Here is a 21694-nt window from a genome sequence, read left to right on the forward strand (position 1 = left end):
AACACTAATGAGCCGTGGCAACACCCAGGGAGTCCAGGCTTATTGCTACACCACCTCCCAGTTTGGTGACATTGACGTTTTCCTGGGATGAATGCTTGGTATCAGCAAACCATCTTAGAGAGAGTTCCACGGGCTACCCTCTTAACTCCTGCCTCCCTGTCATGAGGGAGGCACTGAAGTCACTCGGGGAGAAATGAGCCCCTGGGAGGCACCACAGGACCTCTCCAAGGTCAGCCTCTGCATCTCAAGCTTTGCCAGGCTTTCTTCTCTCCAGGTTAACGAGAGCACACTTGTGTTTCTCCCACCGGCTTCAGGAGACTCGTGGGACTGCACTGGGGGTCCAAGGAGGACAAGTAGTGGAGTCGCTGGAGAAGCAGCTTGACTTGGTTCTTTTGTCACTGCCTGAGGCTCTGGGCATTGGCTGCACCCTCCTCATTCCCTTCCTTCCTATTCTCATCCTTACTTGAGACCATGAGAGACGAGGTGGGAGAGCCCCTGCAGAAAGTGGGAACAGGAGCAAGGCTCTGCCTGGGGAGGCACCCCATGCATTCTGTTCCTTTGACCCAAACAGTGGGAGTCAGGTGGAGGGGACAGGCTGGAACACCACAGCCCAGCCTTCTCCTCCTGCTCTGCTCAGCACTTCTAGCCTGCATCCTGACCACAACCCTGCTATGGGGGCATGCTGCCCCCTGCCGGCCACACTGGCAAAACACAGCCCAGGGTCAGCCCCAAGGTTATATATAGGTGTTCCCTTTTCAACCAAGCTTGCAGCTGGGCTGGAGACTCCAGGGCTCCAAGGAAGAGACCATGTGCCCCCCCGCCCACAAGGACTCTCAGACTGCACGGGGAGACAGGTCTAGGACCGCCTGGCACCCAGTAGTGTTTGTTGAGTGAACAGATGAATGAATGAAGGTATGCATCTGAAGCATTTAGGTGATAATGGTCTCTAGTATCAGACATTTATTGAGCGGGAACTGAGACTTCTCTTGGGTTGACAAGATCTAAATAGGATGATCAAGTATGGAGAGTCAAACAGTGCTAGACTATGACACAGGTGACCATAGAACAGCCTGGCTCTTGTTGCCAGATGGCTAGTTAGCAGTAAGTATCCATGGGGGTGATGGAGACGGCCTTCAGCCTGGGCCTTCAGGGAAGGTGAGGAAAAGGCAAATAAGGGGGGATCGATGGCAGGGATGAAACTTACAGGGCAGAGTACAGACTGGAGGTTTGGTGTGGAAGGCGGGGAGAGAGGGAAGCACATCCTGTGTCTTAAGGCCGATGACGTGCCAGGCACAGGGTCTGCCCTTGTGACATGTGTTAGTCCCATTGGTTTGCACAACCGCCCTGTGAAGCAGGTGCTACTACCCCTATGCTGCATTTGAGAAAAAGGAGGATCGGGAAAGGTCCGTGTTATGCAGGGCCCTACAGCAGATGCATCGAGCCAGGGTTCAGACGTCCCTCCACTTGGGAGATGGTGATTGGGTTCAGGTGCCTGAACTCAGAGGTTTTTCAGCGGGAAGTGATGTGCACAAGGACAGATTGGGGAGCAGAGGGAGGCAGAATGGTCATTTAAATGGCTGTTACAGGGGGGCGTGGATGGCTCAGTCGGTTAGGCGTCCAACTTCGACTCAGGTCATGATCTCACAGTTTGTGGGTTCAAGCCCCGCATCAGGCTCTGTGCTGACAGCTCAGAGCCTGGAGCCTGCTTCAGATTCTGTGTCTCATTCTCCCTCTGCCCCTACCCTGCTTGTGCTCTGTCTCCCAAAAATAAATAAATGTAAAAAAAAAAAAAATTTAAATGGCTGTTACTGCACAGTAGGGTATAAAGGAACTCCTCATTCCACACACAGGGTTTCCTTCATGTACAAGGGCCAGCTGAGACCTGACCCTTCAGTCCTGCACCTGAGCTGTATCCCTGCCCCATGGTGGGCCAGTCCAAAGTCATCCCCACAGAGGAGGGGCTAGGAGTGCAGGCTCGGGTGGGCTTCTCCCGAGACCCAGATCTGGCCCAGTCCCTCTGGTGGTGCTGTCGCCAGAGGGCCATTTCCAGCCCCTCTTCCTCGTAGAGAGGGCTTCTGGGAGATTGGTTTGTTCTCGGGGCGGCTTGGCAGGCCAGAGCCACACTTCTGCCCTGGCAGGCCCAGTCGGGGGAGGGGAGGGGCTCTGTCAGCTCATGCTCGTTCTCCCCCCGCCCCCATCACTGGCTGCTTTTCTTTCCGAGAGCTTGGCCAGGTGACAAGGCTAACCCTGAAGCACTACCCACACCTCCAGGAAGAGGAAGTGCGTCCCCGGCCTCCGACTGCTTGCTGCCAGGGCTCCCGGAGCTTGCTTACTCCTTGACCTCTTCTGCCTCTGTGGGAGAAGCACAGGCTCGACATGCAGCTTGGGGGCCCAGATTAAAGGCAGGGGGGAGAGCTCCCTGAATTGAGCGAGGCTTTCCCTGTACAGCACACCCTGGCCACGGTGGCCACAGCGTGCCCGAGCCCCCTTTCCAGGGGCTTCAGCTCTTATACGTGTGTGTGATCGGTTTATCCTCCCACGGGAGCCCCGGGTGCGGGAAGCAGCATATGGCCTCCTGCCCCAGATGTGGGGGCTGGGGGTGCTGACCTCAGGGCTGTGTGATCCAGCTTCCCACTCTGCCTGCTCCTTTCATCCCCCATCCGTCCCCGCTCCTCTCCCTGGGTCCTTGGTGTGCCTTTGTCTCTTGAGGCCGTATCTGTTGATACTTGTTTATTCTAATTACACTTTAACTGTCTGGGATTTGGTCACCTCAACTGCACGTTTGCTTTGCCCCAGAACGGGCAATCCCTCTTGCCCTCTGCGACTCTCCTGTTCATCTCCCCTGGGAGAGAAGGGAGCCCTGGGTCTGCTGACCGCCTTCCACATACCCCCAGGAAGCCCTCTGAGTTCTCATGGCATACCTGGGTGCCTTGTTTTCGTACAGCTGGTGCACCTCTGAGTGTTCTAGGAGGCTAGTCATTCAGCAGAGCTCCTTACCGAGCACCTTCTTCCAGTCAGGTGGGGTTGGGGTGCTGGGGTGCCAAACACTGGGGCTACAGCAGGGAATAAGACAGATGCCATCCCCCCCCGTCCAATCGGGGAGGTGGTGTGCAACCTCACGCATCAGCAGAGAAGAGTGATACAGACTGGTTAGCGCAGAGAGGGGCCCAAGCAGGGGAACAAGCCTGGGAGACAGGACAGTGTCTCAAGGCTGAGACTCAAGGGTACATGAGAGCCAGCCCACAGAGAGCCTGGGAGAGAAGGGGAGCGGCAGCCCCTGACCCCGGCTGGTTCCCCCCGCTGCAGGCTCGTGGAGGAGTTCATGCTCTTGGCCAACATGGCAGTGGCCCACAAGACCTACCGCGCCTTCCCTGAGCGCGCCCTGCTGCGCCGGCACCCCCCGCCCCAGACCAAGATGCTCAATGACCTCATGGAATTCTGTGACCAGATGGGGCTGCCCATGGACTTCAGCTCTGCCGGGGCCCTCAACGTGAGTGCCGGGAGTGTAGGGGAGGGGGAGACCCTAGGGGAGAAAGCCTCCAAGTCACAGAGGCCCTGGCCATGGGCCATGCTCCCCACCAGGACCAGGCCAAGGGAAGCCAGTCAACACCCATCTATCTATGGGCAGGGATCCTGTGGCCAGGGAGGGGCGGGGCTTGGGTCCAGAAACTTTCAGTAAGGGGCTGAGATGATTGGAAGCCGGAGAATGTTTTTTATGGTAAGTAGGGTCAAATGTTTCCTGCCTGGATCTAAGCCTTATGGGGCTTGGGGACCCATGACTTCAGCTCCGATCCCACGGAAGGGAGGCTGTTCCCATCTGTTCTGTAAGCCTGGGGTGGGCAAAGAGGCACCTTAGGTCAGACAACTGGAAACCAGTCTCTCCCTCCAGCCCATAAGACACGGACTGACCTCAGAGCAGGACATGGGCTGGGGGCTGCTGGCCCCCTGCAGCCCACCGTGGCCATCTGAGCATGGTCGAGCCCCTCAGCATACCCTTCCTCCCCAGAGCCAGGACTCAGATGGTCAGAGGGTGACAGGGGCCCCAGAGCCAACCCAGGCTTGACTGCATATCACACGGGTTTGCTTCTAGAAAAGTCTGACCAAAACATTTGGAGATGACAAGTACTCACTGGCCCGGAAGGAGGTGCTCACCAACATGTGCTCCCGGCCCATGCAGGTAAGGAGGGGCCTCATCCCCATCCTCCCTTTTCTCTTAGGGGCACCCGTGGCCTCCACACACACAGGAACTAAGGGGAGGGGTGGGGAGCACCCCCAGGCAGCACCTAGGACAGGTGAGCCCTGGGCTCCTGAGCCTGATCTGCCTCCTACACAGACTTGCCTGCCTCATCTGCTCAAGGACGGCTTCTACAGGGCTGTTAAAGGGCCTCGTTTGAGCCTCACTGCCCCCTTCACGTGGCCTCTGGGGCTCTGTTTCCTAGCAGAAAGCAGGGAGTCCCCACAGGGTGTACGCTAAGCCTTTGGTGCCCAGTCGCCACAAACCAGACCAGCTTAAGGAAGGGAATGGGGGCTGGTCAGCAACTCAGTTGGACGGGCACCCCGGAGGGGAGAGACTGTCTTGTCTCCTGCGGCAGCCTGCCCAGGGGAGCAGTCATCAGCCCGTACCACGGCTTCTGGACCCCAGGCAGAATTGTCTCCCTCTCGCCAGCTAGTAGAGGAGGATTTAGACCATGGGCCTGTGTCTGCAGGCAGGGTGACAGGCTGGCAGCCTAGGAAGTAGACAGTGAGCTTGCTCCTAACAGCAGGTGTCAGCCCTCTGGCAGGCGCAAGCATCTTGGGAAGGAGCCACCCCGCCAGCCTGTCAGGTCAGCGGGAGCCACAGATACTAATGGGACCAGCTCTGGGCCCCAGTCTGGCTGAGGGGCAGTGACAAACCATTTTTCAGGGGCTCAGTCACTGCAGATTCAATCTGTTCACAGGAACCAGGTCACCTCAGCTGGCCACAGCCGATTTATTTTCTGACAGTCATATTTTCTGCCAGGAATGGAGTCATCCGGGCCCGTGTGGTCTGGCTGCCTTTCCCCTGCCCCCAGTCACAATTGTCTGCCCCCACCAAGCCCCTGAAAGCCACACAGAGGGGCAGGTGTGCCTGTGGCCAGGGGGCTCGATGTCACTCTGCCCTCCAGTTACTCTGAGATGCAGTAGCCCCTGGGTCCCAAGATCTACCTGTTGACTGCGCCGTGAGGGCTGATTGGGCCCCCGTTCCCTGCCCCCAGCCTCTGGAAGGCATCCACCTCCAAGGTCAAACTAGCCCTGGAGCTCCACGGAAAGGAGCCTTCGTCTCCCGAGTCAACCAGAGCCTTAAATAGAGTGGACTTCTGGCCTTGCCTGCCAGTAAGTGACCTTAACAGCCAGCCTTTGTCTGGGGAGCTGATGGCAGGGGGTTGTTGGAATTTCTGAAGTGCCCCTGTTCTCCCAGTCCTGAGAACTGGGACAAGGACAGGGGACCGGGCAGGGGCAGCAGCAGTGAGCACAAAAGTCCCAAGTAAGGTGCTGGAACTGGGCACCAGGGCTGTCCCCGGAGCATCTGGTCCCTGGGAAAGCCACAGCCCTCACCCATCCCACCCTGCCCAGAGACACCTTCTCCAGCCAGAAAGGGGACCAGGGCCTCCGTCCTCCTCACCCCTGATCATCTGGGCCACCCCCGAGAACAAGGCCCAGACGTGGCTTGGAGTGGAGGCTGCTCCCACCTCTCCCGGGGACTTGCCCCGGACATAACCCAGGTCCCAGCAGGAGCTGGAGGGGAAGAGGTCTCAGGGAGCCGAGCAGGCCATCCCCAGCTGTGCCCTGGATTCCAGGGCCGACGTACACAGAGTAACTGGAGCCGGCTGTCCGTTTGGCCGAGTGCACAGGCGGGTGTGTGCAAACAGGGAGCAAGTGAGTGAGCACACAAGGGTGTGACTTTGGCCCTAGATGAGGAACCTGTTCTCTTGCTCCCAGGCAGCAGCGGCGTCCTTGATTCCCAGCCCCGGAAGCTTGGGGACCACTGGGCAAACAGCTGCGGGGACGGTGGCCAAGGCTCCCGGAGGGCAGAACCACTATGGGCCTGGAGCTATTTGCTGGGCCCCTAGAGAAACTTGGCCTCTCTTCAAGCACCCCAGTCATCGTTTCCTCCCCTGCAGAAGGGCCTTTTGAACTCAGACCTCTTGAGTCTTAGCTCAGGGCAGCTTGTCAGGGACAAGAAGGGCTGAGGCCAGTGGCTGGCAAACCTCTCCCTCCCTTGGCTGGTGCAGGGTTGAGTATGGGGGGTACAGAGGTGCCAGGGTGCAAGCATCGCCTCTAGCAGGACAGGCATCGGGGCCAGAGGGCATGAGGTTGGTCACGACGAAGACTAGGCCTGGGCCACAGAGGAAGAGCCAGGCACCCCCAGTCGATTTCATTCTAGGCGGGCAGTAGGAGTCCTGGGCCTCCTCTGCTACTTCCCGTTCCGGCCACGTGGTGGTGGTGGAGGAGGTGGGCTTCGTGTCCTTGCAGAGCCCCGTAGCCTCCTCGGCGTCTGCTGCTGCCTCCACGGGACGTCTGCGGCCCCTTGTCCAGCATGGCCACAGGCCTCCCCTCTTCTGCCTGTTGCACAGTAGCTGCCCCATCCCCGTCCCGTGGAGGGGCAGACCAGAAACAGCTCCCTCCTTGTTGCCGGCGGTAACAGCCCCGAAAACTCGGCAGCGGCCGGCTGAGGGGGAGGATGAGCTCCTCCCCAGCTGCCCTCACAATTCAGCAGGTGGGCGGCCCTCCCTGAGGGCTTGGGTGGCCGGTCCCACAGGGCTCGGAGGGAGGAGGTTTCCAACCATCCTGAGGTTTCCCGGCACCCCCTGGGCCCCACAGAGGTGGGGTGGGCCCCTTACGGTGCTCTTTGGCCTGTTCTGCGTGCTGCCATCACGAAGGGTCCGGGCAGTGCAGGGCAAGGCCCACGTTTGTCTTCAGCAGGAGAGGGGCATGGGCATCTCGTGGCTCTGCACAGCCTCGTGGCAGCCACACTGGTCCCCTTACAGAGGGTGGCTCCTGGCCTCCTCGGGCCTGTGGTCGGCCACCTACAGCCTGGCAGTTCAGTCCACCCCCAAGACAGCCCATCATGAGACTCTGAGCATCACAGCCTGGGAGAGCAAACCCCGCCCTGACCCAGCCTGGCCAGGTTCTAAGACTCCCCTCCCATCCCCCCAGATGGCACTGTACTTCTGCTCGGGGACGCTGCGGGACCAGGCACAGTTCCGGCACTATGCCCTCAACGTACCACTCTACACCCACTTCACCTCCCCCATCCGCCGCTTTGCTGACGTCCTGGTGCACCGCCTCCTGGCCACCACCCTTGGTAAGACAGCACTGGGGTAATGCAGGCTTGGGCCCACCTGAGGGCTGCCCAGCCCCAGAGCGGGTCCCGTGGCTCTATGTAGAGACTCCAGGGGGCAGACGGCCTGAGCAGCCGGGGAGCCTGGGCCCAGAAACACCCTCTGTGAGCGTGCTGGGTGTGGCTGCAGTGGGGCTCATTAAAATCCTCTACAAAAGCCGGGGCTCGAGGACCCCAACCATGGCTGCCCACCTTGCCGGAGCCTCCGGAGCTGAGCAGCAGGAAGGCCTCTGCCCTGCATGGGTTTCCCAGGCCCCACCTTGCCTGGGCAGGGAGCACCATGCTTCCCATCACCCAGCCGTGGCCGGCACACGCACAGCACCCTGCCAGCTGCCCCGCACCCACCCTCTTCCCAGGCTACAGGGAGCTGCCGGACCTGGAACCCGACGCCCTGCAAAAGCAGGCCGACCACTGCAATGACCGCCGCATGGCGTCCAAGCGCGTACAGGAGCTCAGCACCGGCCTCTTCTTTGCCATCCTCGTGAAGGTGAGGCCACCGGCCTGGCAGCCCCTCCCCCTCACCTACCCCACTCCCCCTCCTGGGCACCTGTTCACGAGGCGCCCTTAAGGAGCTCACGGGCCTTCGGCAGCTGGGGTGGGCCCTGGGGATGATGGCATGTCCTGTGGCCAAGCCTTGGCTAGAGCTCCGTCCTGCAGGAAAGCGGCCCCCTGGAGTCAGAAGCCATGGTGCTAGGCGTCCTGAACCAAGCCTTCGACGTGCTGGTGCTGCGCTACGGGGTGCAGAAGCGTGTCTACTGTAATGTGAGTGCCCACGGCCACCCAGGCCAGGGTCGGGGACCTTCCGGGCAGGCACAGTGCTGAAGCGCACCCACTATGACATGGGAGCCGGGGACCTCGTGGCGTCTGTTGAAAGCCCTCCCTCCTCTCACAGACCCACCGAGCTACATCGACTGCACACTGTGCTTTCACTTGCGTGTCCCCCAACCCTCTGCTGGGGTCTCCTCCATCTCTCTCTGCTATCTGGGGGTTCCTGGCCCAGGGACACACGAGCGTGGAGGATGGGAGCACAGCGCAAGGAAGGTCCTTGATGTCCTCGTGTGCACTGGAGAATACAAGCTAAGGCAGTGACAATGGCGTGTGGCAGCCGAGTGTATATACCCCCCCGACCTTGCTACCCTCTGCCGCCCGGCGCCAAGCCCACTTGTCGAGCCACGCCGGGACACCCAGCTGCACCTGCCTAGGGTGAGGGATCCAGGCCAAGAGTCAGGTTCGGGCCCCTTCCCGAAGGACCCAGGCAACCAGAGAATGGGCCCCACCCTAGCCAGTGCAGGGTGGCAGAGTGTGCAGGCTTTGGGGGGTGGAATTTTTTATAGGAATGTGAAGGAAGGAAAGATGAGACAGTGATCCAGGGCCACTCTGGAAACTATGTCCCCTGAAGAGAAGGAAGAGACCGGCCCTTGCCTTGGGTCCTGCCCTGTGTGATTATTTATTCAAGGTTCTTTCCAGGGGCACTTGGTGCCTGTGCCAACGCCATCTGAGGGGCCTGTTTCAGCTGACCTTGTGGTTGGCAGGTCACCACCTGGCCCTTGACCCTGGCTTCGACTTTCTTGACATCCAGAACACTTGGGGGAGTGCAGAGCCCCGCACATGGAGTAGAATAAGCATGGAATTAATACAGTGGAGCAAAGGGGAAGAGACAGAATGGAGTCCAGCTGGAATCAATCAGGGCTCTTGCCCTGAAGTTCGTTGAGCAGGACAAAAGTTCAGGTCTAGGTCATCAGACAGATTTGGGTCTGCAGACAAGCCAGCCCTCAGCCTGTGTTAACAGACCCAGCACCCGCAGGGGGCGGCGCCCCTCAGCCTTGGGTTCCCCGGTCCACCTTGGGCCTCAAGTAGACAGCCCCTGATGAGCCAGGATAGACCCAGCCCCTGCCACTCAGCACTCGGTCACCCTCGGGTCCTGCCTTAACGGAAGATGGCCGGGCAGGGCCTCCCTAAAGCTGGCCGGAGGTAAGAGCCAAAGGTGGGGGTGGTCCGTAGTCAGAGGTCAGGCAGCCGTCTGCTGGGAGTGGGGCGGGGAGCTCCTTCAAGGCCGGTCAGAAGCTGCCTCCCAAGCAGTGGGCAGCCTTTCGGGGTCAAAGGTGAGGAGGCGGCACACAGAGCTTGCACCCCACAACACAGGCGTGTGTACCCCCAGGCGCTGCCCCTGCGGTCCCACCACTTCCAAAGGGTGGGCAAGAAGCCGGAGCTCACGCTTGTCTGGGAGCCTGAGGACCTAGAGCAGGAGCCGGTGCAGCAGGTCAGAACCAGGGGGTGGGGCAGCTTTTCCAGAATGCCACTGTGGGCCCGCCCGCCCCTCAGCTCTCGAGGAGCCTTCCTCCTGCGGCACCCCTGCCCTGCCTGCCCTGCTGCCCCTCCTGCGCCCCCACCCCCACCCTCAAGCACTCAAGCTCCCGGTGGGCTTTCAGCTTCTACCTGCGAGACCCACACGGCTCGCCCACATTACCTCCTTCGGGCCACGGCTTTCCGGCACTGCCTTCCCTGCCTTGGGGACCCACTGCGGGGAGAGGACGGGGTTCTGCCTGTCCCCATAGAGCAGGGTTTTCATTTTGGGGGTCCTTTTGAGAGTCCGATGAAAACTGTGGACTCCCTACCCCAGAAATTGCACGTAAGGTCTTCCCCACAGCACGCTCTGAAGGCCAGCCCCAGACCCCGGCTGTTTTTGCGGACACTGAGCGCTCACTTGTGCGCCAGACGACGGACACAGCCGTGTGTGCTTCCCTCACTTCCCACCAAGGCCCCCTGGCCTCAGTCCCCGAGCAGGCTCGGCTTACAGATGGGCAGACAGAGGCCTAGAGGGCAGGGCGAGTGGGCCTGGGGCCCAGCTAGATGGACAGTGGCAGGCCCTTGTCCCTCCCGTCCCGCGGGACCGGCCCCTCACGACCCGTTCGGGTCACCACGCTGGCTCTGCTCTGCTGCAGGTCGTCACCATCTTCAGCCTGGTGGAGGTGGTGCTGCGGGCGGAGACCTCGGCCCTCAAGTACAGTGCCATCCTGAAGCGGCCGGGCCCCGAGGGCCTCCCGGGCCCGCGGAACGAGGAGGAAGCGTGACGGTGACGACGGCCTCCAGCCCAGCCGCACCCCACCCACACCACTGCCCCACCCGCTGGCTTTTAGGAATAGGACCTTTTGACACCAAAGGGGATTTTTAATTTGGTTTTTAACGACTCAGGGTTTTTGTTTTTATTTCTTCATTTTGTTTTATTTTTGCAGCTCAGTTTTTAAACAAACCGGAGAGGAGAGGGTGGGGCCGGACGGAAGGCTGAGGCCCGGCTGGTGCTTAACCAGAGCAGAACAGGACCCGGTCCTCCTGGGAGGCCAGCCCCTCTTCTGCCTGCCCACCCACTGCCTTCTCCTGCCCAGGAAACCGGGGGTTTTCAGCAAATCAGTGTCATGGAATAAAATCAGGTGTGAATTGCGGTCCGGTGTGTGGGGCACCCCTGGGAGGCCAGGGCCGCAGGGTCTCCCTTGGACCCAGGACGGGGGACCTGGCTCGGGCTCCACCCCTCACAGCTGAGCTGAGATCGCCACCCTCCGGAACCTTTCTGTCAGTTCCAGGATGATTCACAGAGCTGGCCACATGTCACACTGTTGCCAGGGCCTCATTCTGGCTGATTAGAAATGTAATTAGTATGCAAGACAGCAAGCTCAGCCATCACCCTGCCTCAAGTGGCTGTGTCCGTCCCTGCCCCCACCACTTCCTCTCTGCCTGCTGGCCTCAGGATGGGGGAGGCATGGGTCCTATAACACCCCCCCCAACTTCAGGTCCTAGGCCAGAGTTCTGAGTGGCCCTGTCCACACCCCCTTGGTTCAAGCTGGCCCCTCGGCACCTCCAGCGCCCGTCCCAAACCCCGGCAGCACCCCGAGGGGTCCTGGCCTGCCAGAGGGAAGGAGAGCCCTCAAACTGGCCTTCCCCACCAGGGATGGGAAAATGGGTGCCTGGTGGCCCTAGGCTGGCCTAGTCACCTGCCTGGCATCGTCCTGAGCGCCCACCAGTGGCACCGTCCTCGGGGACCCAGGGACAGAGATGGAGGGCCGTTGGGCGGTGCTGTCTCCCCAGCTGGCCTGACCACGGCCTGCACTCCTTCCCCACCTAACTGGGAAACCACAGATCAGCTTCCCCAGGAGCTGCCAGGAGCGAGGGTGAACGGTGCCCCTGGCCCAGGCTCCACCGTGCCGTTTCCTCTGGTGTCAGTATTAAGCCCATTTGATCTGGTGGCAGTGAATTTCCTTCAAAGAAAAACTCAGTACGATACCTGGGAGGAGGGCCTCGCAGGAACTGGAAGGCTGATGGAGTCGCTGCTTTTGTCCACTGGCAGGCCATGGCCCGTCCTCATCCAGCACCGGGCTGGGTGTCAGAGGGGAAGGGAGGACACCGTTCGGTTCCTTTCTCTTCCTCCAGCACCCTAGCCAGCCTTCCAAGTGTACATCTTGCCACCCCCTCTCCGTTCCTGTCCCCAGAACCTTCTCCTGCAGCCAAGTATCTGGAAAGGAAGATGGGCGAGGGTCTAGTGGTTTGGCATTTGGAGGAGGAGATTTCTGGGCGTTTGCTGTCCCGGGCAGCCCGAAAGAGCCCCGGTGCTGTCCCCGAAGGCCTCCCACGGAGCCTGGGAGCTGGGGGCAGGGCAGAGCCCCCATGGAGTGGCACCCCTCAGGGCAGCGGTGTGTCAGAGCAGCCGGGCTCCCTCTCGAGCAGCGTGGACTCAGACCGGAAGCCCCTTCTGCTGTTCCAGTGCCCCCCGAGCCCTGGAGAGGCATAGCCAGCTTGGTCAGCAAAGATCTTGGCTCCCGGCACTCGCTTGGGAATCTCCCTGATGCACTCTGGAGCCATGGGGGCCATTGGGGCCCCAGCCCACCCCCACCCCATTTGACAGAAGTGGAAACTGTACGCAGCAAGGAAGCAGGTCTCTGGCCAGAGTGACACAGTGAGACTGTCCAGCCAGGACCAGGGCTCAGGCACCGGCCCGCCACTACACCTCCACTGCCTGTGGGCCCAAAGGAGGAGGCCCAGCACCCTCCCCAAGTCACCGGAGTTTGTCTTCATCCCCTCCCCCGGCACACGGGGCTCTGGCGGAAGCCCACGGAAGGGGCCGCCCCTCCTGTGTCCCCACGTGATGGAGCTCTTGACAAAAGGATGACCAGCACAAAACCTCGTCAAAAAGGAAGACTCGCTCATCCCTTCGGCTGCTCCAAAACCACTGCACGCTAGTACAGGCAGGAGCCCCAGACCCCACGCGAGTCCCTGTCTTTCTCACAGGGCCACCTCGGATCACCGTGCGGGGGGAGGCGTCATGCAAATAATGTCACTACAGGACGAGGCTCTAGCAGAGCTCCGAGGCTGGAGACCGTATTCCCAGCCATGAAGGGACAGTAGCCAGGTGACACATGGGCCCCACACGGGTGAAGAAACTGAGGCTTGACGGTATTGGACTTAGCCACGAGCTGTGATGGTCAAGGTCATTAGGGTCAGAGAGCACTGAGAGGATGTGCAAGAAGATGCTGCAAAAGGAGACTGCATGGACCTTCTGAGCTGGCCGGAGACTGCACTCCAAGGGCCGTGAAGAGCCACTGGAGGTTTCCAACCAGAGCTGTGCCACAGTATGGCCTCTGTGCCTTCAGTCAGCCGTATGTTCTCGGGGCTGCTGTCCAGAGGGGACTTGTGTCACTAGTGCGGCAGGTGGTGGTGATGGCATGAAGGTAAAGCAGGAGAGGGAGGTCGAGTGTGGGCAAAGCCTCAGGGAGCAGACTGCTGGCTATTTGCAGGCGTGGGCCCTGAGGTCCAGTGCCATCTGGATGGTGGAGGGCGTGGGAGGCTGGAGCGCAGGAGAGCCAGCGAGCTGGGACAGTGAGGACTTTCCTCACGGGGGGAGCAGATGAAGGGTGCAAGCCAGCTAGTGTCTCTGCTGAGAACAGACCTGGGACGCGGGGTGGGGGGGAGGTGGGGGCAGTACAGAGGCTGGGCCGGGGCTGGAGGGTGGGGGCCGGGGGGGGTGCGCAGCAGTAGGGGTAGCGGCCGCAGGTAGATGTGGGAATGCCGGGCTGGGCCCTGAAGTGCAGGACAGTGGTCCTCTGGCCGGGCATCCTCAGCACACAGCCCGGACCGGAAGCCTGGAAGGGCTCAGGACTGAAAATCCAGGGTCGGGAAAGATGGGGAGAAGGAGCCAGAGAGAGGGGCCCTTGAGCCTTCAGGAAAACTCCTGTCTTTTGATTACAAAGAAAAGAAACCCAGTGCAAAGTGGCTCTGGGAGGAGGGAACTGGTAGGAAGATTGGATGTGAACTAGCAGAGGAGGGCGGGAAAGCCCACCGTGAGGGAGGTAGGGGCGCACCACCCCTCCAGGTCACCTTGAGTGGCTCTCTCCCTTCTCCGTTTCCTCTTCCCTTCCTCCTGGTGTAAATCACTTCCTCCACCACGACCTTCTGGAAGCTCTGTATCTTGCAGCCCACCCTCTTGGAGAGAAACTGACACCCTCTCCCAAGTTAGACCCCAGCAAAGAATGGGGCGGCTGCCCGCCCCTGGCCCATCGGAGAGCCGTCGCGGGGCAGAATGGTAGCTCCTGGGGTCTCTGGCAGTTGGGAGGGATGGGTAAGAAGCTGGGGAGCAGGTCCCAGGAAGAGGCACCACCACTGGGGAGACACAGCACCAGATGCCCCCTGCAGCTGCTGCAAGCACAGAACAGTGACGGGCCCCGAGGTGGGAAGCTGGAGGCCAGGTTGGAGGGACCATGATAATCCAGGCAAGGTGAAGGCCTGAGAGAGGGAGCAAAGCCCAAATGTCCCGACAGAGCTGGCACCAGCAGGTGCCGGAGTCACGGGCAACATTGGGCTCCCCACGGAGGAGGCGGGGAGGAGCGCCCTGGGGGAGTGGGGGCAGAGGAGGGGTGGGGGCAGCAAAGGCCAGAGGCTGGATTCCTTCTGGGGACAAGAGAGCCTCAAACGCTGCTGCCGGGGGTTGAAAGCATGAGGCAGAGTCGTGCAGCGCGTTGGGGCCACGCAAGTGGTGCAAAGCAGCCATCCTCGCAGCAGCCGAGACAGGAAGCACCCCAAGTGTCCGCCAGCACAGGAATGGATAAAGATGTGTCGCATACACACAACGGAATATTACTCAGCCACGAGGGAGGACATCCTGCCAGCTGTGACAACATGGGTGAATCTGGGTGACATCACGCTAAGTGAAGTGTGCCAGGCACGAGACAAATACATGTTCTCACTTATGTGTGGAGTCTAAAATCATCAAATTCGTAAAAGCAGAGCAGAATGCTGGTTTTCAGGGCCAGCCGGGGCAGGGAGGAAGAATGGGGAGGTGTCGGTCGAAGGGTACGAAGTCTCAGTTGTAAGACACGCAAGTTCCGGGGACCTCGCGTACAGCATGGTGATACAGTTAACGATACTGTGTCGTGTGCTCGAAAGCTGCTAAGAGGGTAGATCTTCAGTGTCCTCACCACAGAGAGAAAATGATCACTATGAGGTGATAGATATGTTAATTAGCTTGATTGTGGTGGTCATTTCACAATGTATACATATTATCAAAACACCAAGTTGTACATCTTAAGTGTATACAATTCCTATTGTCAATTTATACCTCAGAGTCGCTGCTAAATAAACAAATAAATACAAATGGCGTCTGTGTGCCTCCCCCTTAAATCTGGACAGGCTCAGTGGCTGCTAATAGGCAGAAATGTGGCAGAAGTGACCCTGTGCTAGTTTCGAGGCCCAGGCCTTAGGAAACTGGCAGCTTCCACTCCCATTCTCTGGGAATCCGGCTGCCATGTTGTGAGGAAGTTCGAACAGTTCTGTGGAGAAGCCCTCAGGGAAAGGAGCCCGTTTATCAGCCACGTGATGGAGCCACGTTGGAAGTGGATCCCCCATGTCCCCTCCCGCCACCCCAGCTGAGGCCCCAGAGATCAGACACAAACTGTCCCCTCCAAGCCCTGCCCAGATTGCAGATCTGTGACCAATATATGTTGTTTAAGGTTGTTTGGGGATGGTTGTTATACAACCATAGATACTGAGAACAGAATATCAATAGAATATGTCCACGGAGCTTAAAGTTAAAAAATGAAGAAGTAAGTCATTTAGAAACAGTGGTAAATGTCAACACAGAAAGGCAAGAGAGGGGAAGGTGGCTGCCTCTGAGATGGAAAAATGGAGGGAGAGAGACCGAGAACTGCTGTTTTTTGTTTTGTTGTAACCTTACAGATCTATTTGATAGTTTAAAACTGTATTCACATATAACTTGGATATGAATAAAAACAAAAACAGACCACCCCCCCCAAAAAAAAATACTTTTCCTTAGCAAGAATGGATCTACAACTGGTTTAAAAGGCTTTTTGTACATTCAGCAACAGGGATGTTAAACAGTCCATCATTCCTGTCACTAAGATAAAATTCCTGCCAACAGGTGGCCTGATACTCCCAGTGAGTTCAAATGCCACCCAAGGCTTCTACTCAAGACTCAGGTGGCAGTCTGGGTCGCGACAGGTCTCAGTTGCCTCAGTGGAGCCGCTAGGGACCGTGTTGGCTCCATGTCTGAGCCAAGGTCAAGGTGTCCAGGTTGAGAAGCTAGGCCCTGGGCAGCGAGCCAGCCCAGAAGCCGCCTGCCATCAGTCAGGCCTGGGGGAGAGACAGAAATGCTGATGGGAAGGCTGCTGGCCCTGCGTGGTGGCTCCTCAGGAGGGCTGACCTTGGGCCCGGGCTGGGCACTGACCACACAGGCCCAGTGCACGGGTCAAATCACAGATTTCAGGGTCAATTAGAGTTGAGAGGGGGTTTTGAAGTAGGTGAAAGATGTAAGCCCTGGTGAATGGAAGGAGGAGAAAGACCCCTTTCACGGCAATAAAGAAGATTCTGGAGATGGGGGGGAGGGTACTTTAAGCACTTGGAATGATGACTTTGAATTTGCACATACCTGAGGTTACAAATTTAAAACCTACTGCAAATCTCTTTGAACTTTTTTTGAGTTTTTATGGTTTGGGGATTTTTTTTTTAATATATAGAAAGCAATTTTAGGGGGGAAGTCCATTTAAAGCATTTATTTTACTTAAAGTTGTTTGCCTCAAACGGTTTTGTGAATGGCGTTGTGTAATGTTCACAGATCGTTCACTGCTCGGTTCTGGAAAGCCTTTAGCTAAATGTTGCAGAGGCAACAGAAACGGAGTTACATGCCTGCTCTCATATATTTCACCTTAGTAGATTTTGCCAACTAACCAAAGTGCTCTTAGAATAAGACTGTCCTGCTTCTTAGGATACAAAACTCAGAGTTACATTACTGCATACAGTTAGAGGAGCGAGCTTTCTTTCCCTCCCATTGTATATCCACGACCAAATCACCTGTCAGCCATGGACGTGTCTTTCCTGCATCACCCTAAGAAGAATGACCTTGAGCCATGGCTCAAGGAACAGCCACCTGCCCGCCCACCCTGCCCTTGCCACCGCTGCCACCACAGGGCAGAGGAGAGGCCTGACCTCGGCCCACTCGGCCAGCCCACTCCTGCACCCCCACCCTGGGGCAGGCTGAGACCCCGGGGAACCATATGGGAGGGGGATGTGGTGATGTTTCCTGCCCTGGTGGTGGATGGTCGGTCCCCTTATCTGTACCCCATCCCACCCCCACAAATATGTGACCCAAGTTCCCCCATAGAAGGGCCGTGCCTAGATATTCCTCCCACCCAGGTAGGTAGAATGGCCCAGAAGGAGGCCTTGCCTACACAGACCTTAATTAGGAATTTTTTAATACTTGTTTTCTAGGAATAAGCCACTTTGCCTAACATTTGGCCCGTTGGCTTTCAAACGCTCAGCTTTGATAACGTTCAAGACCTGACCTGCCTCTTTTCAACGATTAGGGTTTCACCTCCCTCCTCCCCTACTCCAGGATTGCCTCTGTCCCACGGCCCTGTGCTCACAGCCCTATGACATCAGTACTAATTATATTTTTCCATTTCGCAGAGGAGGAAATTAAGGCTCGGGCGAGGTTAAGTACTGAAGGACACCCATGCTAAGTGCTGGAGACCCAGCCCAGGCCCCGACTCGCTGCAGTTGGACCCTTTGGTCTTTGCCAACCTGGGGGTCTGTAACGCGGTTTATTCTGCATCAGTCGAACACCTTTTTGCTATCATCCCGTGTGAAGAGGCTGTCCAGCAGGAGGAGGAAAGGGAGCTCGGCGAGGCTGGCAGAAAAATGGCCACTGCAGAAGAGGGATTTGGGGAGGGGCTGTTTCGAGGGGCTTTGGCCGGGAGGGAGCCAGCAAGGAGGGCGGGCACTGAGGAGAGGGCGGATCCCTCGGGCCAAAGTGCAGAAAGCCACGCCAGGTCCCAGAGTCCCTCCTCCACCGTGATCACCAGCTTTCCTGTGCCAGTAACTCCTCCACCTGCCTCTGCCTGTGCTTCCCCCACCCCCTCCAGCAGCACCCTGGAGGCTGACCTCAGCCCAGCCGCCCCTCCTCTTCAAGCCCTCCTCCGCCTTCCTGAAGCCCAGCCGGGCACCAATCCTCCAGTCTGTCAGTGGGGATTGTATCCAGGCTTCTCTCCTGCCCGGATCCCCCAGCATTACTTCCCGCTCCTCTCCAGGGTGGTCTGACGCTGGCCAGGGGAACCTCAGTTCTTCCCCTGGGACAGCGTCCAGGAATATAGCTCAAGTTTACATACCACCCCCCACCCCGCCACCTCTGGACAGGAAGCCCCTCGCTGATTGGGTCTGATTTGACTCCTCTAGGTCTCCAGGATGACTTCGTGTGGTCAGTGCTCAAGAGATTTGCTGAATAGAATGGTCTCCTTTAAACAACTAGTAGCTGCCCAGCTTCTGGTTTTTGCCTCCAGGACCCTCACTGAGACCTTGAGCCAGTGTGGCGAGGACAGCTGCAATGGCCCCATGAGCATCTGAGGGCTTCACCTCCTGAGCCTCAGTTTCCAAGGCTGGTATAATGGGCTCCCTCTATTAACAGTTGTCTTCTGGGGCCTTCCTTTGGGCTTTGCAACCTCTCTCTGACCCCTGACACCAAGCTGGTGCTGACCTTGTGCGGGTCACAGTTCCCAGCGTGAGGGCAAGTGACTTGGTATGGTGTAATCCCTGGGGTTCCCAAGTGTACCCCAGCATGCACTTAGCTCAGCCTTAGATGCACTCAGTTTCGCTGAGCCCCAGAACATATCTCGGCAAACTTTTCCCCTCCACGGTCCCGGGGATGCCCCCAAGGTCTGTGCTGTCTCTGGTTCCTTCCAAGGGCCCCCAGGGCCCAAAGCGGCCCCTGCTGGGGCCATTCTCCAGTCAGTGCCCATCTGCTCCTGGGGAAGGGCAGAGCCTAAGTCTCTTGAACCTGGAACAGGGACCAGAGACAAACCACAGAAAGGCAAGGGGCTACTCCCTCCCCTGCTGCCAGTGCTTTTCACGTGACCCCCTAAGAACTCTCTCATTGAGCCCGTGACCCTGGCCATGGCCGCTGCTCTCGGCTGAGTGCTCCTTCCAGCTCCCCAGGCCACGATGCAGCTAATTGCTCCATGAGCAGCATGGTCCCCGTGACTTTCTTGATGGCCCCCTGCTCAGGCCAGGAGGAGAGGCCGGCGGGCCAGCCTCCTCGCGTAGCCCCAGAACTGCACAGGCAGGCCTGGCCAGAGAGGGAGACACGTCATCAGAGGTGCAGTGCCACTGTGGCTGGGAGGGGCTAACATCTCTGCCCTCACCCGGTGCCCTCCCTCCTGCCTGCCAGACTCCCAGGTGGCTTCAGGAGGCTTGGTACCCCCTGACCCCAGGAGGTCTGCCCGTGAAATGAGGGCAAAATACAACTTGTGTTCGCTTCCAGCATCCCCGCCTGAATGGGGACACTCCTACTGTTTCCACAGGGCTGGTGGGAGGTTCAAATGGGAGACACTGCCCCTAGAAAGAGATGCCTCGGTTTCCCCCAAAGTGTTCCCCATCATGCTGAGGGGTGTTGTCTTTTGGTGATCAACAGTCATTCCCAGCTCCTGCCATGCTCCCCCTGAGTGGCAGGGCCATCACTACATCTCCTAGGGGTGGTGTCGCGGTGAGATCAGGAGGGCAGGAGGCAGGAAGGAGCCATTCCTCCGTGGGGCAGCAGCAGCTGCTACAGGGTAGGCAGGCTCAGCATCACCCTGGGTGCCTACCCACGCCCTGTGCTGGGGGCCGGGAAACACCCTGAACAGCCACCGGTGGTAGATGAGGGTAACGGTGGAGGGTGCCAGGGCTCCAGATGGGGCCCTTCAGGGCGGGCCCTTCCTTCCCAGGGAGCAGACACACCAGGACAACCAGACTGCCGGCTGCACAAAGCGAGGCAACTCCCGGCCTGAGCTAACAATTACCCAAGAGGCGTTATCTCTCTCTTTTTTTAATGTTTATTTATTTAGGTTTTTTTGGGGGGTGGGGGGGGAGGGCACTAGTGTGGGAGGGGCAGAAAGAGAGAAGGAGAGAGAATGCCAAGCAGGCTGTGTGCTGACAGCACAGAGCCCGACACGGGGCTCGATCTCACAAACCACGAGATCACGACCTGAGCTGAAGTCAGGGGTCAGACATTTAACCGACTGAGCCGCCCAGGCGCCCCAAGAGGCATTATGTCCTGCTCCACACCCAGAAAGACCAGAAAGAGCTTGCTGCCTGCTGATTTGTCATCCTGGGCCGCAGAGGAAGGACTATAACCAGATGTCATCACGGGTGATTCAGGCCCAAAGGTGCCTTCCCGCGTGGCCTTCCTGGTGGCCCTGCACAGCCGGGTCATAGCTGCAGGCTTCGAATGTGGACAAACATACTTTGTATACTGCCCGTGACATGTGTATGTTTCGTCTCCAGTCCCGCTCAGGCACGTGACAAAGTTCACAAGAAACGAAAGCTGAGGCGCCTGGGTGACTCAGTCGGTTAAGCGTCCGACTTCGGCTCAGGTCATGATCTCATGGTCCGTGAGTTCGAGCCCCGCATCGGGCTCTGTGCTGACCGCTCAGAGCCTGGAGCCTGCTTCGGATTCTGTGTCTCCCTCTCTCTCTGCCCCGCCCCTGCTCATGCTCTCTCTCTTTCTCTCAATAATAAATAAACGTTTAAAAAAAAAAAAAAAGAAAGAAAGAAACAAGAGCTGATCACAAATGATGATTACCTAATGTCATCCTAGGAAGGGCTTACGGTCACGGTCCTGGGGATTTATTACAGAGAAATGAAAACATATGTTCCCCCAAAACCTGAATGAATATTCATAGCAGCTTTACGTATAATAGCTCAAACTGGAGTCAGCCCAGATGTCTGTCCTTAGATGTTCACACATCTAAACACTGTGGTCAACCCATCCTACAGAATACACTCAGTGACACAAAGGAGTCAACGATTGATATGCTTGGATGAGTCTCTAGGGAACTGTCCTGAGAGGGGTGGGGGGAAGCCAACCCCAAAAGACTATCTGATTCCGTTTATGTAACTTATTTTGTCACGGAACCTGGTCTGGATCACCTGGCGGAAGAACCAAACAGCACCCGGAGATCTTGGAAGGCAGGAGGTTTATTTCACACCAGCGGGCTCAGAGGAGATCACTCTCCAGAGGTCTGAGTCCTGAGCGTAAGCATGGGGGACAATTTAGAGTCTGGTATTTCTGCATTCAGCATTAGTAGTAATTTGGCAGGAAGAAGAACCAGGAAGGGGAGTCTTCGGGCAGGGACAGAAATTCCCCTGTCAGTCCTGTCGGCCGTCTTATAACAGATTCTTCCCTATCAATTTGAGATGACAAAATTTTAGAAACGCAGGAGAGGGGTTAGGGACTGAGCAGGGGTGTGGGAGGGAGGTAAGGTGGTTATAAAGGGATCTGTTCCAATCTCCGGGGTTGGAGCTGTTCGGTATCTTAACGGTAGTGGTGTTTACATGAACCCACGCGTGGGACAAGATGGTATGGAACCTACATGCCCACACGAAGGAGTTCATGCAAAACAGGGGAATTCCAAATAGATATCTGAGAATCTGTGACTTTGTGCCACTGGGGGAAATTGGGCGGCATCCAAGGATTCTCTGTATTATTTCTTACAACTGCAGGCGAATCTACAGTTATGTCAAAAATTCCAATTGGTAACGGGGATGGGGAATTCACTGGAAGACTAATCTTGGAATAATAAACCTTTCACCTACAGCCTGGTAAAAAGAACCAATTAATTAATTAAGGACCTGCCCAGGGGTTAGTCTCCCCTGACCTTTAGCCAAGAATTTCCCTAGCACAGCAAGATGATGCAGGGGACAGAGGAGCTACGGGGACACTTCAGAGGCCAGGAAGGATGCCTCCCAAGGCGCTAGCTCTCCTCAGATGTAGAGGACAGCCAGGTCAGTGTGGAGGCGGCCCCAGGA

General features: G+C 58.0%; 1 protein-coding gene across 7 annotated transcripts in view; it reads left to right on the top strand.

Annotated features, from left to right (window-relative positions):
- DIS3L2 (DIS3 like 3'-5' exoribonuclease 2) overlaps nt 1-12922 on the top strand; it is a 350877-nt gene extending 337955 nt beyond the window's left edge. For all 7 annotated transcript variants that reach the window (XM_030324128.1, XM_030324127.1, XM_030324126.1 and 4 more), the window contains 7 exons: nt 3307-3490; nt 4091-4177; nt 7177-7324; nt 7717-7847; nt 8018-8122; nt 9519-9620; nt 10303-12922. In XM_030324128.1, the coding sequence (XP_030179988.1) occupies nt 3307-3490; nt 4091-4177; nt 7177-7324; nt 7717-7847; nt 8018-8122; nt 9519-9620; nt 10303-10431 (886 nt within the window). In that variant the 3' untranslated portion in view covers nt 10432-12922. The remainder of the gene's footprint in view (nt 1-3306; nt 3491-4090; nt 4178-7176; nt 7325-7716; nt 7848-8017; nt 8123-9518; nt 9621-10302) is intronic.
- Nucleotides 12923-21694: the final 8772 nt, after the last annotated feature.

This window comes from Lynx canadensis, chromosome C1, assembly GCF_007474595.2.
Source record: "Lynx canadensis isolate LIC74 chromosome C1, mLynCan4.pri.v2, whole genome shotgun sequence".
Taxonomy (NCBI): Eukaryota; Metazoa; Chordata; class Mammalia; order Carnivora; family Felidae; genus Lynx; species Lynx canadensis.